Below are 14795 nucleotides of genomic sequence, written 5' to 3' on the forward strand. Positions count from 1 at the left end.
AGCACTTGACAAAGAGGAAACATTGGATAACTTCAGAAATAAAAATCTTACACCAAGTGATTCGTTGGACTGCAGTTACTATTTATGTCATCTAAACAGATTATCACTAAATCCTATATATGGCGACAATATTTATACAACCAAGATGCAGACGATAAACCCCCTTTGATCTCTTATATATCTGGATTAAACCAAAGTGACCTCACTCGGTAGGTCATGACCTTTGGCAAGGTTAATTTTATTTAAATATATACATGGAGGTTTGATTGGTCCTTTCTCAATGAATAATTATTTCTAACCGTTGAAATATAAAAAACAGACTCAGACTTAAAACTGATGGAGTGAGAAAAGGGAAATGAAATAAATAAAACATAGTTCAGCAATGATGGATTTTTTTTAAAGGGATACTTATAAAATTATAATAATTATCTACTTCGCTTTCTCGTACAATTTCTTTGTGGTAAATATTCTATTTAATACAAACAATTATAATATATTTACAATTACAAGTCGACATGACACACCCAGGTTTTAAAGGCCATTCAGAGTAGTCAATGTTAAGGAAGCAGGTGTTTTTGATCAACGGTCTGCAACATCAGTTGTTTTCAATGGCTTTTCCTGGTTTAAACAAACGTTGTAGTTTAGTCAAAATTTTGCCAGCTTGGCCAGTGTGGTATTTTTTCAATTTTTCATCGAATTTGCAGGAGAATATTGAAAAACGCCCCCGTTGCATTACTGTGTGTGCTTTCAGATGCATGAAAGGCTTCAGCTGAAGTCTTTTATTATTTGAGTGAGGGGGAAATTAACACGTTTTACTATCAAACGGCTCTCTATTGCTAGTTACCAATACAAGTAAGTTTTTATGATAACAATTATTTTAAGTAATTACCAATAGTGTCCAGTGCCTTTAAAGAAAAGCTGAATTCGACACATCACCCACAATTTCGTAATTTTCAAAAACATTGAATATTCCGAATGGCCCCTTGTGCAAGTGAACCCTTTTAGAAAACAAAATAATTTAACCCCCGTTTCCCCCAAGCCTCTACTACGGTCTTAGCGTGACATCGTTCGGCGATTGGAGCGTGTACTGCATGCCAGCTGGCGGGTAGCCAACGTCCTGCGTCCCGGCTCCAGCACCGTACGGCTCCACGTTGAGTACGGGGCACATGAGCTGAGACTGGGGGTCGGTGGGGGCCGGGAGACAGTTCCCGTTGCCGTCCGTGGTGATCTGGGGAAGGTTGTGGTATTCGGGTAGCTTGGCCTGTAGTCGAGAAAAATGATTGATTGATTGATTTAATTTATTCTAATAAAAATACAGCAAGAACATACCAAAAATACATATTACACAACAACATGAGATAAGACAATGAAATAAGATATTAACCAAAATAGAACACAAGAAAGAAATCTTCACAAAATTATCCAAGGATAGCCCCAAAAAGCCAATACCTAAGACTAGGGTTCTTTGGGTTTGAATTTAATTTGCACTTATAACGGGGAAATCTTCATGATTAATTACTAAACTTCAAGGATGATTATTTGCAACGGATGAGTTTTGTGCTGAGAATTTGGTTGAAATCTTCGATTGAAAATATTTGTTGTTGTAAATTTGTTTGTTTGATGCAAATGCAGAATGTTCGATATTCGCAAGCTAAGGCCATCTATTCAACTGGTATGCGATCGTATAATAATGTCGGTGCCCGCCCCACCACCAACATGTTTGAAACATGAACTATTTTTTTTTTTTTTTTTTTACATGTACCGTATGTTTTAAACTAATCAGAATACCATACAGAATTGATCACGATTCCTTTTTCAAATCGGAATACCATTGAACAATTGAACTCTTTTCTTTTTTTAAAACAATTCCGTCATTCCAATGGACATTTACGCGCTTTTTACGCGAGAGCTTGAGAGAAGCTGTTAGTATTTGTTATCTTTTACCAAACCTTCTATTTTGGGATTAAAAGTTACCCGAGCAAAAAAGCAACATTTTATGAGCTTTTATGTATTGTAAGTTGTTCTTCTTCTTCTATTTACACACAGACAGTGTACTGTTTACCTCCAGATAGCAGATTACACAAAATAGCAAAACCAGATCGCTGAAAAAGAGCCTATAAGAAATATGCCAGGGTAAACTACAGCTTTAATTTGCCAGATTTGGCCCTAGAAAAAAAGGTGAAAATTTTACCCTCTAGATATTTTGTTTCTGTATACACAAAAATTGACACTGTCTTAGTGCTTTCAATGGGGAATGTTGTTTCTTCTAAATCGATTCAACAAGGGATCCTTTAAAAAAAAACAGGAATATTTTTGGAGGATGGCAATTCTGTACTACAGAAACAAAATGCTACCCATCAAACTCTTACTCACCTTCTCTCGTGCCCAAATGAAACCTCGTGTCCTTGCCCACTGGTAGTACGCCCCACCTGCCCCCGGCAGCCGTGTCGTCATGGTTAGGGTCTCCTCCAAGTCCGACATATACTCAATAGCAAACCGTAAAGCTTGTATTTTCGACATCTTCTTGCCCGGTTGCTTCCGGTGGGCCAGCTTGGCTCTGAGCATCTCGAAGGCGTCATTCATGTCTCGCATGCGGGTCCGCTCCCGGTCGCTGGCCGTCTTGCGCTGTGCCATCTCCCGTTCGCGTTCCTCCTCGGTCTCCTCGGGGACTAGGTTGATCAGCTCGGGTCTGGTTCTCGGTGAGGTGGTGATCGGTGTTGTTGGGATGAGGTGGTGGGGATGTTGGGTGTGGTGCTGGGTGTGGTTGGGTGTGGCTGGGTTGTGGTGCTGTGATGGATGGGGTGGGTGCAGTGGTGGTGTCGATGAGAGGGGGTTGAGTTGGTCGGAATGGACGTGGCTTGGATCCATCAGGTGTGCCTGTAGTGTAAGATTGGAAAATCTGATTTTACAAAATATAGGCCAACATCTTTCAGATATGTAAAACACACATGTTAGAACAATGGATGTTCCATTTTGTGCATGTGTCTCAAAGACGAGCAGTTCAATACAACATATTGAAGACTGCCTGACATTGCAGACACTGCGATGCGTACAGATTAGCAGTGTACATTTTGATGATAGGATGTGCGAAATAAGTCTTTAAAGGCAGGATTGGTACATATGACAAAATAGTCTCTAATATATAATGACTTCATTTCAGAGGAAAATATTTCACAGAAAATGTGTTCAAGTAATGAACTTCACGATGTGTAAGCTTTAGGACTAGAATTAAACGATTATTTTGTGACCCTTACCAGTCCGTTACAATGGGTCTACCTTTTAAGCCATTGAACCCTTTCGGTACAGAATAAAACAATTAAAGTTCACGGATTTACAAATAACTTACATGGTTTACAGTGGTAATGGTGAAAGACTTCTCTTGAAATATTATTCTATGAAATGCTTTACTTTTTGAGAAAACGGTAAAACAATATCAATTCTCGATATCGAGAATTACGGATTTATTTTAAACACATGTCATGACACGGCGAAACGCGCAAGTACAAGGGTGGGTTTTCCCGTTATTTTCTCCCAACTCGGATGACCGATTGAGCCTAAATTTTCACAGGTTTGTTATTTGATATAGAGGTTGTGATACACGAAGTGTGGGCCTTGGACAATACTGTTTACCGAAAGGGTCCAATGGCTTTAATATCCCCTACTTCTTGATGATAGGATCATTAGGATGTGCAAAATAAGTTTTTAAAATTTCCTTATAGACAAATTTCTAAACGTCGTTTATTCATGATATCCTCAGATGTTCCCTTTCTTTTCGAGATTATGATTTTAAGGCCATGGCTGGAATTAATTTAGCCCCAAACCAGTAACCTTCATAGTATGATCATCATGACCAAATAAGTTAATAACTGTAGGATGATAAATTCTCATAAAACCTTGTCAGACGTTTAAATCACTTTTATTTAGATGCATGGAGGTAGATAGGGATCGTTTGTTTACGTGCGATACAACACTTACTTTTTACACCTCAGAATATGTGTTAATTGAATTAGCGCACGTGGAAACTGAAGCTACCGTAATAAACGTTTGTCACCGCACATAAAATGACTCTCGGTCGTATCCATTGAGCTATATAGCTCTATGGTCGTATCATACTTTGCGGCTTTGGCTATGGCTGAATCGCCGCGTCATCATGCGTTGAAGTATAGGACATCCTTAGCAATCACCCTTAGCAACAGCCGTAGCCGTAGCTGAAAATGGACCTTGGTATCTCGCGCGTATTCGAACATTTTTGGGTGGTCCGTAAGCAGCAAATCACCCCAATCTGCTGCCTACGAATCCTTTTCTTTAGCCGCCCCAGGACTGTGCATGGAGGACTGTGGAACAACCTCCCCATCACCATACAAACCTAAAATTAGCTGCCTATTTTAAAGAAAGCACTAACAAAATTCCCTTTCGCTAGTTGCTTTAGGCCCTATGTAAAATTCCTTTTTGTGTGAAACTGTTGTAATATTGTAACCAGTTGTAATATTGCAATGCTATTGTCTGTTTGCTAAAGCGCTTTGGTCGAATTGGAACGGTGCGATAAGTCCAGTGAAAGGTATGTATGGGTGCACCCAACTAAATATGGAGAAAACAGCGTCGAGCTCGTTATAATTTTTTGTAGGCCCTCAAAATATTCTATATTAGACAGATTTGAGAGCCCCCCCCCCCCAAAAAAAAGGGTAAACAAAAAATGGGGGAAAAAATGTGCCGAATAGTGTGACCTGGGCATTGTTGACTTCAACCTTGAGGCATTTCGGATGACATTGAGCCCTAAAAAAAAATTGTCTATTTTCTGGGAGGTGTAGGGACATTTTCAAGATCGATGCCCAGACGTTTGGAAAAATTACACTTGTGTAATGTTTTGGCTTGGAGGGGGAATAACTCGACGGGCCCAGGGACTCTCTATATTAAATTGAGCAGAGGGTTTCAGTTAAAGAGTCAGTGAATAATGTTCACTTTACTTTAAAAAGCTGTGAGACTTAAAGACACTGGGCACTATTGGTAATAATTGTCAAAGACCAGTCTTCTCACTTTGTATATCTCAATGTATGCATACAATAACAAACCTGTGAAAATTTATACTCAATCGGTCGTCGAAGTTGTGAGATAATAATGAAAGAAAAAACACCCTTGTCACACGAAGTTGTGTGCTTTTAGATGGTTGATTTCGAGACCGTGGAAAATTACTTCTTTCTCGAAAACTACGTCACTTCAGAGGGAGCCGTTTCTCACAATGTTTTATACTATCAGCCTATCCCCATTACTCGTCACCAAGTAAGGTTTTATGCTAATAATTATTTTGAGTAATTACCAATAGTGTCCACTGCCTTTAAGTATTTTTCGTTTTTGTGTATTTATCATTTAGCATTTTGCACTGTATGCTATAATGGAAGTGTATTTAGTGGGGAGCACCCATAGGGCAAAATGGTTATTTGAAAAAAAAGGGAAAACAAGTGGTAGCTCTTTTGGTAGATCATTGACAACCTCGTAGTCATAGTGTAGCAACATTTAGCAGTATATACCAATGATAAATGGTGCAGGTGACACGGTAGTTTGGCAGGTAGTCTTGTTCTGGCAAGCATAATTTTGTTAAAGGGAAGGTACATCTTTGGTAAATTGTCAAAGACCAGTCTTCTCACTTGGTGTATCCCAACATAAGCATAAAATTAAAAGCCTGTGAAAATTTGAGCTCAATCGGTCATCGGAGTTGCGAGAAAATGATGACAGAAAAAAAAAACCCTTGTGGGACGAATTTGTGTTCTTTCAGATATGAATAAAAGACTTCTGGCTAGAAGTCTTTATTTTAGTGAGAAATTACCTCTTTCCCAAAATCTATGCTACTTCAGAGGGAGCCGTTTCTCACAATGTTTTATATACTATCAACAGCTCTCAAATGCTCGTTACCAAGTCAGTTTTTAAGTTAATATTTTTTTTTAGTATTTACCAAACATGTACTTTCCCTTTTAATTTTGTTAAATGCGTGGCTACTTTTTGTGCAGCTCTATGAAATTAGGTCACTTTATTATAAGGGCCTAGTTTTTGTAATGGTAGTGGCTTCTACTTTGCCTGAATTAAATATGGACTAACATTTTGTTATGGGCACCGTTCTCTTTTTGCGGTCACGTTAAGTTTGGCAATATTTATGAAGTTTCAAAGAAGTGGCACACAAAATGCAGTTAAATTACAGGTCTGGAATTACACACAGACAACGGCGGCCATTGCCTTCGTTGCCCCTGTCTTGGGCCTTGTGCACCGTAGATTTGCAGATTTTACGGTTTAAGTGTCCTTTGCAAAAAAATGAAATTCCAGGCCTAAATTTTGACAATAGTTTACTGACAGGATTCATTGTAGCATTGTTCTATAATGATTGCAACACTAATTTATCGGACACTACCCCCACCCCCACCCCCCAAAAAAAAGAGATTGAGAAAAGAAAAAGAAGAAAAACACGAAAAACAGACGTTTCCTTGAAATAAGTTGTCAGTCCGTTTTCCCCGTTCACACGAACGTAAATTTTCCCTCAAATTCACAGTTTTAAAATCATTTCCGAAAAGAAAAGAAAAAACCCCAATAATGTTCCAAGTCTTCTGAAGCAGGGGCAATATTTTGATACTCCGTTGACACCACATCACAAAATCAGCCCCTTTGCTAAGATAAGAAGTCTAGTCATGTGGAATTAATGTGCAGCGATTGCAAAAATGTCCCCCGGGCTACAACTTGAGGTGACCAGGGCTATTAAATGATAGTTTACATCCTGCGTTTTTACCACGAAAACAATTTTTTAAATCATAGTTTTTTTGTTTTTTTTATGATTATGACAAAAACAGAGAGGGAATAATTTTAGTTAAGTGGAGACGTTATGTCACGCTTCGTATCACACGTTAAAAACCTCTCTCTCACCCCCGGGCCCAACCCTCAAATCCAATCCCAAGACCCAAGCAAGAGTCAAACTTTGCTTGGGGTCCAATGCAACATTAACTTCCCTTTGCCCTGGAGGTCGGGAAATTACTTAAGTCGACAACGAAATAATGGAGTTGGTTTTATTTTTTTGTAGTATGCGATGATTTAATGTAATGGCTTGCTGGTGAATTATTTCGACTGGGATTTTTATTTTGTTCCCGGGAGCGGTTTTTACGGAGGATTTCGCGCGCTTATTTTTGGTTTTAAGTGATTGGCACATTAGTGTTTATAAAACACGGATGGGGGGGGGGGGGGGCTAGCGTGAAGTCGTTATGAACGCAATATTCATCAAAAGTAATCGCTTATAATGATTGTTGTATACCTTCAACAAATATGTATATTAGTGAACAAATTTTGTAATATTTTGCCTTACTTATTAAGTAATCCATGGTGTAGTTACGAAGACTGCCCGTTTTTTTAAAATTTATGTAGTAATTTACTTATCATTGCCTCAAAAATGCGCCTGCTGATCGAGCGTTGTTGTGTCATGATAAGCAGAGGTTCATAAAACACATACATTACATCCGTATAAGTATTGCTGTGTTCATCAGAATATACCTAGGAAATCATTCAACATAAAATGTCATGGATATATTTTTGTCCTGTTGATGCAATACTTGAAACTGACTCTCTATGATGATACACTTAAAATCACAGACTGCCCAGTGTCTTGTTGGCTTTTGACCGTTTATACACCCATGTCGAAAAATGTATGCATACTGCGCGAGGGCCGGGGGGCATGACATGGCAGAGCTGCTCACTCGCTTTGATGATTCTGCAGAAAGTTCCCTGGAAACAAACCAATCTTTCCATATTCAGAAGAATAATTTAAACACTTCCCTCATTATGTTAACAAATTTGTTTTTGTCCACTTGCTCTCTTAAAAAAAATGTAGGTTTAAAAAAAAAGCAAGAATCGAGTCTCCCTGAGAGATGCAAGATGCAAAATGTTGGCAGCTCTTGAGCTCCGTGTGCGCATTCAGAGTTGAACCGACTTGTGTACGTAGTCCACTGAGCGTGCACCATTATGATCGGGCGCAACCTTTATGGGCGCAATCTTTCAAGATGAATCATCATCCAAGCATAATGCAAAGTTTGCACACTAAAACAAAAATAGCAGCTTGCGCGAATTTAAAAAAGGTCCATCTTTAAAGATTGCGCTCAACACTTGCAAGGCTCTATGAATGAATGGAGGCAAGGTAACATTTCTGTAACATTACAAATGACTTTTGGGTGGTGGTACTGTTTTATAACAGTTTTCATCTTGGTCTTGCATCGAGGATAAAAAGGAACTAAGGAACCATTATAGTTTTTGTTACACCATTTTCTTTTACATTTTAAGAAATTGTTAATTTTCATTGGAACATATTAGGGACACCAATGCGAGGGAAGGCAGTGGTGGGGTTTTGCCTCCTTGAAGATCAGATCTGTATTCCCATGAAATATATTGGACCATGGAGGTAAAAATATTTCCATGGAGGTAGAAATATTTCTACCTCCATGATTGGACTGACATTTTAACAAAATCTGAGTTTTGAATCCGGGAATAAAAAGGAAGCATCACATAAACAGTTTTGTGTTACACAGATGTTTTTGTTTGTATTGGTCGTCATTTTGAAGTTTTCGAGCTGCATTTGAGGTTGAGGTATTTCCAGGCCTAGATGCTCTTGTTGGAAGGGCAAGGGCACCAAGGCATTTTCTAATTGGTAAAGGGCATACCTCTGTGAGGAAACTTTCAATTGTTATACTTTTCAAGGGGCACCAAGGCAATGACTAGGGGCAACGAAGGTAATCGGCCCTGTTGCATCCTCAGTTAAGTGGTAGATCTGTTTTTCCAGAAAAGAAAAAAAAATGCTGGGGAAAGAATTTACATTAAGAAAAACACTCGAAGGATTCACACAAAAAAGTCCTCATTCCATTCAAAAGTAAATTGTTTAAGTCTAGTAAAACTTGAAAAGGTTGCGTCGACATCCTCGGCATGCTCGTAAGCCTATCTTCTGTCTTTAACTTCGCACCCCAAACAATGTAAGCCAATAAATAAAGTTACATGCATGCAGTTGTACTTCGGTTTAGAACAATCCAAAACAAATTTCAATCTAAACAATTTAACATTATTTGTAAATAAGGAATACTTACAATAACTCACACCAAACTCCTCCTTCGTTCTCCGGGGAAACGGCGTAAGAACAATTAAAGCTGTAAACTGTTAAATCTTGAAAAGTTCTGTTCCAGCGCGACAAACAGTAGGCCTACAGTTTTTTGTGATATCTTGGATTGGTGTAGTTCTCTTCCAACAGAAAAAATTCCTTTAAACTCGGTCCTTAACTCGCTCCTTTGAAAGTCACGTGAGAAGTTCTTACATGATCTTGCGTTCATGGGTTTCTTATATTTAGAGTCCTTCTCTCTGCCCGTACTGCTGCTCTTTTAACCAACCAAGCAAGAAGAACCAGCTCACCGTGTCCCTTCCTACTCGTCACCCGTTCGTGATCACCGTCAGCCCCGGACTAAAACCATTCCATCTTACGCTCTCAAACCACAACTATGAACCCCCCAAAACAATGCCCTATCAGATTCGCGCAATTAACAACACCGCAGGGCCCAACTCCGTAGCAGTCGACCGGGCGGTGGAAAAGACGCAACTCACCCACTCCGCTTCAGTCCTCTTACCAACCCCCCATCCATAGCTATCTCTCCCGGCTCTTGTATATTATTATTCGGATTGAATCTAAATCGGTGCTATCAGTGGGAAATCGAGCCCTCGGGGAGCTTGGGGAGAAAATTCGAGCTCAGTGATGTGGAAGAGAAAGACAGAAGAATGATAGCCGTGGGGGCCTGTGGTGCTCGGGCGGCACAAACCATTTACAAGTTACTATTTTTTCTCTTTTTTCTTATGTGTACTCACTCTTGATCATGGCTTGGGTCAAAGATCTGATTGTCGGGTTTGTCAAATCAAGCATGAAATACGTGACGTAATGTCAGTTAATCTTACAAATTGGGGATAAATAGAAGGAAAATAATGAGTCATATTAGTTGACTCTTTTTTTTTCCTGACCGGTCGTGTAGGTGACTAAAGTGCGTACAATCTGTTACTCTAGACTTGGACCAGGAATGGCTATAGGCCCACGCGCCTCTGTGATGAAAACTTTGAAGAAAAACGTGAGAAAAGTGTTGTCATTTCAAACAAGTTTGGGCAACATACATCCACGTGTTTTAAGGCTTGCGATGTCATTTGCTAAACGATTTTTGTATTAAATGATTTCAATTTTGAAGGAATGTTTTGCAGCCTATTGGTTTTGGCCTTTATACACCGATGTGTGTGAGTACTGTATGTAGGCCTATACTTTCCCGAGTTCTGTGAAAAAAATCAAAGGCATAAGGCCCATGACTCGGGCGGGGTTCGAACCCACAAGCCATTGAAGCGTATATATTATAGTTCAGTAAACTTGTCTGAAGACTCTTTTTATAGTGACCATGTCCTTCCTCCATGGTAGCGGGCCACATGTTTATTATAGGTCTTTAAAAATAAGACTTCTTCGACTTTAGCTCTTTTTTCAAAGTTGAAGGGCGAACCTTTTCATGTTGTCTTCTTCTGACATGAATAAGCCATGCTGGAGGAACTTTCTCCTTGGTTCGATTTCTTTGTCAAGAGTAGAGTGTAGAAATGTGGCGAATGGTTGGGTAAAGGCTTTTTGTTTGTGTGAGATGGGTATCTGATACCGGGACTAGGCAGGGTATACTTTTTGTAATTGTAAGAAGACGTGACCATGGCTCGATTTTACAAAGCTCGAAAGTTCATTTTATGAAGTGTTTAAAATTATTGCCTAAGTGATTTGCTCTTTGTGAAACAGCCCGGTATCCCCACTCATTCCAAACTGTACAAAATAACACACGATGATGTGAACGTTTGAGCTTATTATTGGCCATCAAAGTTGCAATAGAATAGTGTAAGATAAAACACCCTTATAATGTTGCATATTGTATTGTGCTTTCAGATGCCTTTATAAGGAAAAATCAGATTCAATTTTTTGGTGACAAATCACCTCTTTATCTAAAACTACCGTACTCATAACAATGTTTTACAACTGCCCTGTGCCCTTACTATAAGTTTGTATGGTTAATAATTTTTTTGAGCAATTACCGAAAGTATAGCCTGCCTTTAAAGGCAACGGACGGTCCCGTTTTGAACTGCGATTGGCGCAAAATGTCAACTTTATGGTAAAATAGATAGATACAAATGATTAAACAAATTGCCCTCGCAGCACAGAGGGTAAATAACTTCAGCAGTATATTAATTTACAAAAACAAAAATGAAATAGGAGGCAAATTGGTAATAATAAAAAATGGGTGGACTAGTAAAGCCACTCCACTAAGTTTAAAAATATGGAGCTAAATGTAAGACAGAGATACAGTTGGTAACCGTTGTCACGTCGCTAAACATGGTTTCAACGATCTTGAAAATATAATGTGACAGTTTGTGACAGTTTTTGCCGTTTTCTCAACAAGGGGTCACTTTGCAGCTTAAACTTTTAGTTACACGTGACTTTTAATTGCATCTTTGTTTGAGTTACGTTGACAAAAACCAAACGACGACCAGTGTCCAATTTCCTAGACCTGCTTTAAGCAAAAAAGTAGCTAAGCACAACAAAATCACGCTAAACAGAATCAGGTTTAATACAAGCCAAAGTACCATTATAACATGTACAGTTTGTGACTGGTAGGGCATCCTGCTTATTATTTTGCAAGGTGAAAGCATCCATGCTTTGAGGCAGCTCTATGAAATTTGGCCCATACGACTCGAGGCCATTCGAGGGTATGAGCATGGAGGGTCTACCTCCATGGTATGAGCATGGTATGATGTGCATGGAATGATAACGGCAGAACTTCGGCGCAATATTTTTTTCCTCTCTCAAGAATTTGGTCAGGTAGTAGGCCTACCGGTAGTTCTTCTAATGGTTTCTTAATTTGCTCCATCAACGTCAAACATAAACTAACATCTTCACTTGTCTCTTCATAAGATGGAAACCTATTACACCTTAACGTCTTATCAATTTGTTTGCGTGTATAAAGAAAACTACCATGTTTGATGTCACCGTTTGGGCAACCCCGTGATTTATTTGGCTAAGATAGGGAGCCCTCCCACTCGATTAGCCGCAGGTATCGGTTACCACGAGCCTGGTATAGCGAATCTAAACAACGAATAATTAAAAAGGGTGTTTACGTTGCCGCCATTTATCTGTTACGTCACAATGTGCGAGGAGACTCTCCGGTTGGAGATTCTTTTCTTGGTCTTTGTTTCAGACGGATTGAATGTATTTAGTGGTGTTTCATGGATGCTTGAAGCTTTGCATGGTGTGGGTCATGAGAAAAACTACAGTAGGCCTTTAACTTGTGCGTAAAACCATGGAGCAATAAACCACAGAGCATGCAATGACAAACCTTTTCCTCCATGGATTGTGTGTACCTTCCTTCATGGTACAACCAAAGAACAAGGACCTGGAACTTGCTCTATGTTACAACCATGTATATCATAGGGAAGCAGTTCTGAGAAGCAGTGTGGTCTCGACGTTTCGATCATGCTCGTCTTCGTGGTTTCATCGTGGTTTCATGTGGTCATTTGCCTAGCTGTGTCATAATGTATTGAAAATTACAGGCAGTTTACGGAGCAAAAGGTTTTGTTCGTGGTGTTTAGGTGTTGTCGACCGATGACGACCATGATGGATGGAGGGGAGGGGGAGGGGATGCTGATCGAATGGGGGGGGGTTGACTGCATCAAACGTGGATGTGGGAGTCCCAATCATCTGTCTGTGGGGCGTAGGGCTCGGGGGAGGGCATATCATCACTGTAAGATTTCAGATAATATGGACAAGAGTGGTACAGTTTTGAAATTTTGAAGATTACAAACTTGCCATAGGTCTCTTCATTTTACTGTTGGTGGTTCCAACGGGATAATGCACCGTAGTTGTGACTGTGGGTTTGATCTTTCTCATGGCTTGATGGGATGTGTTCTCCTCTGTGACGTGGTTGTCAGGTTCCCTGCCATACACAGTAAAGAAAGGGCGCTTTATCTTGTTTTCTTGTAAGGGACCAAACTGTTTGTTTCACTTGATAGCCTTGGAGTGGCTACATTGATTTGTAGAAAAGGGTTGTGTGTCTATATTCTCAATTAAAGTCACGGATTTTGTTCACGCGAAAAAATCTAGACTTCTAGTGTTTTTGTTGACGATTAATAGGCCTACTTGCTACAAAATTTGACTTGTGTTTTTGAGTTCATCACCTTCGAGGCCATTAGCCGAGTTCCAATAATTCCCCCACCAAAAAACTAGACCGTTCACTTCTAATAATAACATATCCAACCCTAAACGCAAATTCAAACCAATGTTTCAGTCTGTTTTCCTCAACTTTCCTTCTGTTTTGGCCGGTTTTTCTGCTGTCGTTGCTGAATTAGACGTGTGGGCCCTTCTTCAGACCCGAGTTCCCGCCATGCTTACAGCCCAATCGCAGGGAGAGAACCTCTGTTTGTGCTAATCGCCAGTTGTTCACACACGCTTGATTTGATTTCGAGTCGTTCACGCACGGGGAGGTGATGCGATTAGCGGCGAATCAGGCCAATTACGGGCCGTCTTGCGAGCCGTTAATCCGGTATCGTGTTCGAGCCTGTCTCGGTCGGCCCCCGGCTACGGTGGCAAAGGCTTTTGATGTTGCTCTCAACAAAAATGGGCGTTAGAATCAAGACCCTCGGGTAGATCTTTTATCTGTGACTGGTTTTTAAGTTTTCTCTTTTCCCAAGGGAGACTAACAGCCATTTTACTAGTAGTTTACCAATAAAAACTTTTCAAATTCAAATGTATGCATTTAGCGCCAGATTTCTTTTTACTAGGCCTCTAGCGCCTCCACTCTCAAGTTTCGCAAGAGTTAAAACTTAGACACTCTTAGTGGAGACTACTCTATATTCCGACACCCATCTTCATGGACCACCCTATGTTCCGAAACCCTCGATGATTTACACGCTAGGGTTATTAGGGCAGGAAAGGGTAAGAGCCTGGAAAGGGTGTGTCCAGTGGTTATGGACTGCAGGATTTGCAAGGACGAGGTTGTAGGTTCGAATCCCCAAAGCCAACCACTGATTTCACATAGACTACATTGTCGTCTAGTTACTGGATCACAATTTCTTGAATTGTGCGCTTCGTAATAATTATTGGTAATTACTCAAAATAATTATTAGCATAAAACCTTACTTGGTAACGAGTAATGGGGAGGTTGATGGTATAAAACATTGTGAGAAACGGCTCCCTCTGAGGTGACGTAGTTTTCAAGAAAGAAGTAATTTTCCACGAATTTGATTTCGAGACCTCAGATTTAGAATTTGAGGTCTCGAAATCAAGCATGTTTTTCTTCTTTCATTATTATCTCGCAACTTCGACGACCGATTGAGCTCAAATTTTCACAAGTGTGTTATTTTATGCATATGTTGAGATACACCAAGTGAGAAGACTGGTCTTTGACAATAGTGTCAAGAGTCGTTAAACCATAGAGAAATGATTAAACCATTGTTTGTATAAGAGAGATTCTGTTGTCAGCTTTTCGTTTGTATCATTTTGTGGGAGTTGGCCGAGTTCCCTTTATGGGAAGATCGTAAAGACTGAAAAACATAGGGATGTCAAAACATAATGTGTGTAACCCTCCCTGTGTAGAGCAACCAGGGGTCGATTTCACAAAGATTTTGGGACTAGTCCTAACTTAGGATTAGTCCTAGGAGACATTAAAAACGTATGGCTAGTCCTAAGTTAGGACTAGTAACTCGAGATAGGACTAGTCTTAACTCTTTGTGAAATC

The 14795-nt window shown here is 39.8% G+C and overlaps 1 protein-coding gene across 2 annotated transcripts; it reads right to left on the reverse strand.

Annotated features, from left to right (window-relative positions):
- Window positions 1-60: 60 nt before the first annotated feature.
- On the reverse strand, window positions 61-12123 carry LOC139940397 (uncharacterized). Of its 2 annotated transcripts, none has more exons than XM_071936625.1 (3): window positions 12038-12123; window positions 2374-2877; window positions 61-1261 (listed from the first exon to the last, which is right to left on the reverse strand). In XM_071936625.1, exons 1-3 carry the CDS (start codon window positions 12038-12040, stop codon window positions 1046-1048), a joined length of 723 nt encoding a protein of 240 aa, XP_071792726.1. In that variant the 5' UTR covers window positions 12041-12123; the 3' UTR covers window positions 61-1045. The 2 variants fall into 2 exon arrangements, with proteins under 2 accessions (XP_071792726.1, XP_071792727.1); XM_071936626.1 differs by lacking the exon at window positions 12038-12123 and adding an exon at window positions 9099-9563.
- Window positions 12124-14795: the final 2672 nt, after the last annotated feature.

This window comes from Asterias amurensis, chromosome 8 (assembly GCF_032118995.1).
Source record: "Asterias amurensis chromosome 8, ASM3211899v1".
Taxonomy (NCBI): Eukaryota; Metazoa; Echinodermata; class Asteroidea; order Forcipulatida; family Asteriidae; genus Asterias; species Asterias amurensis.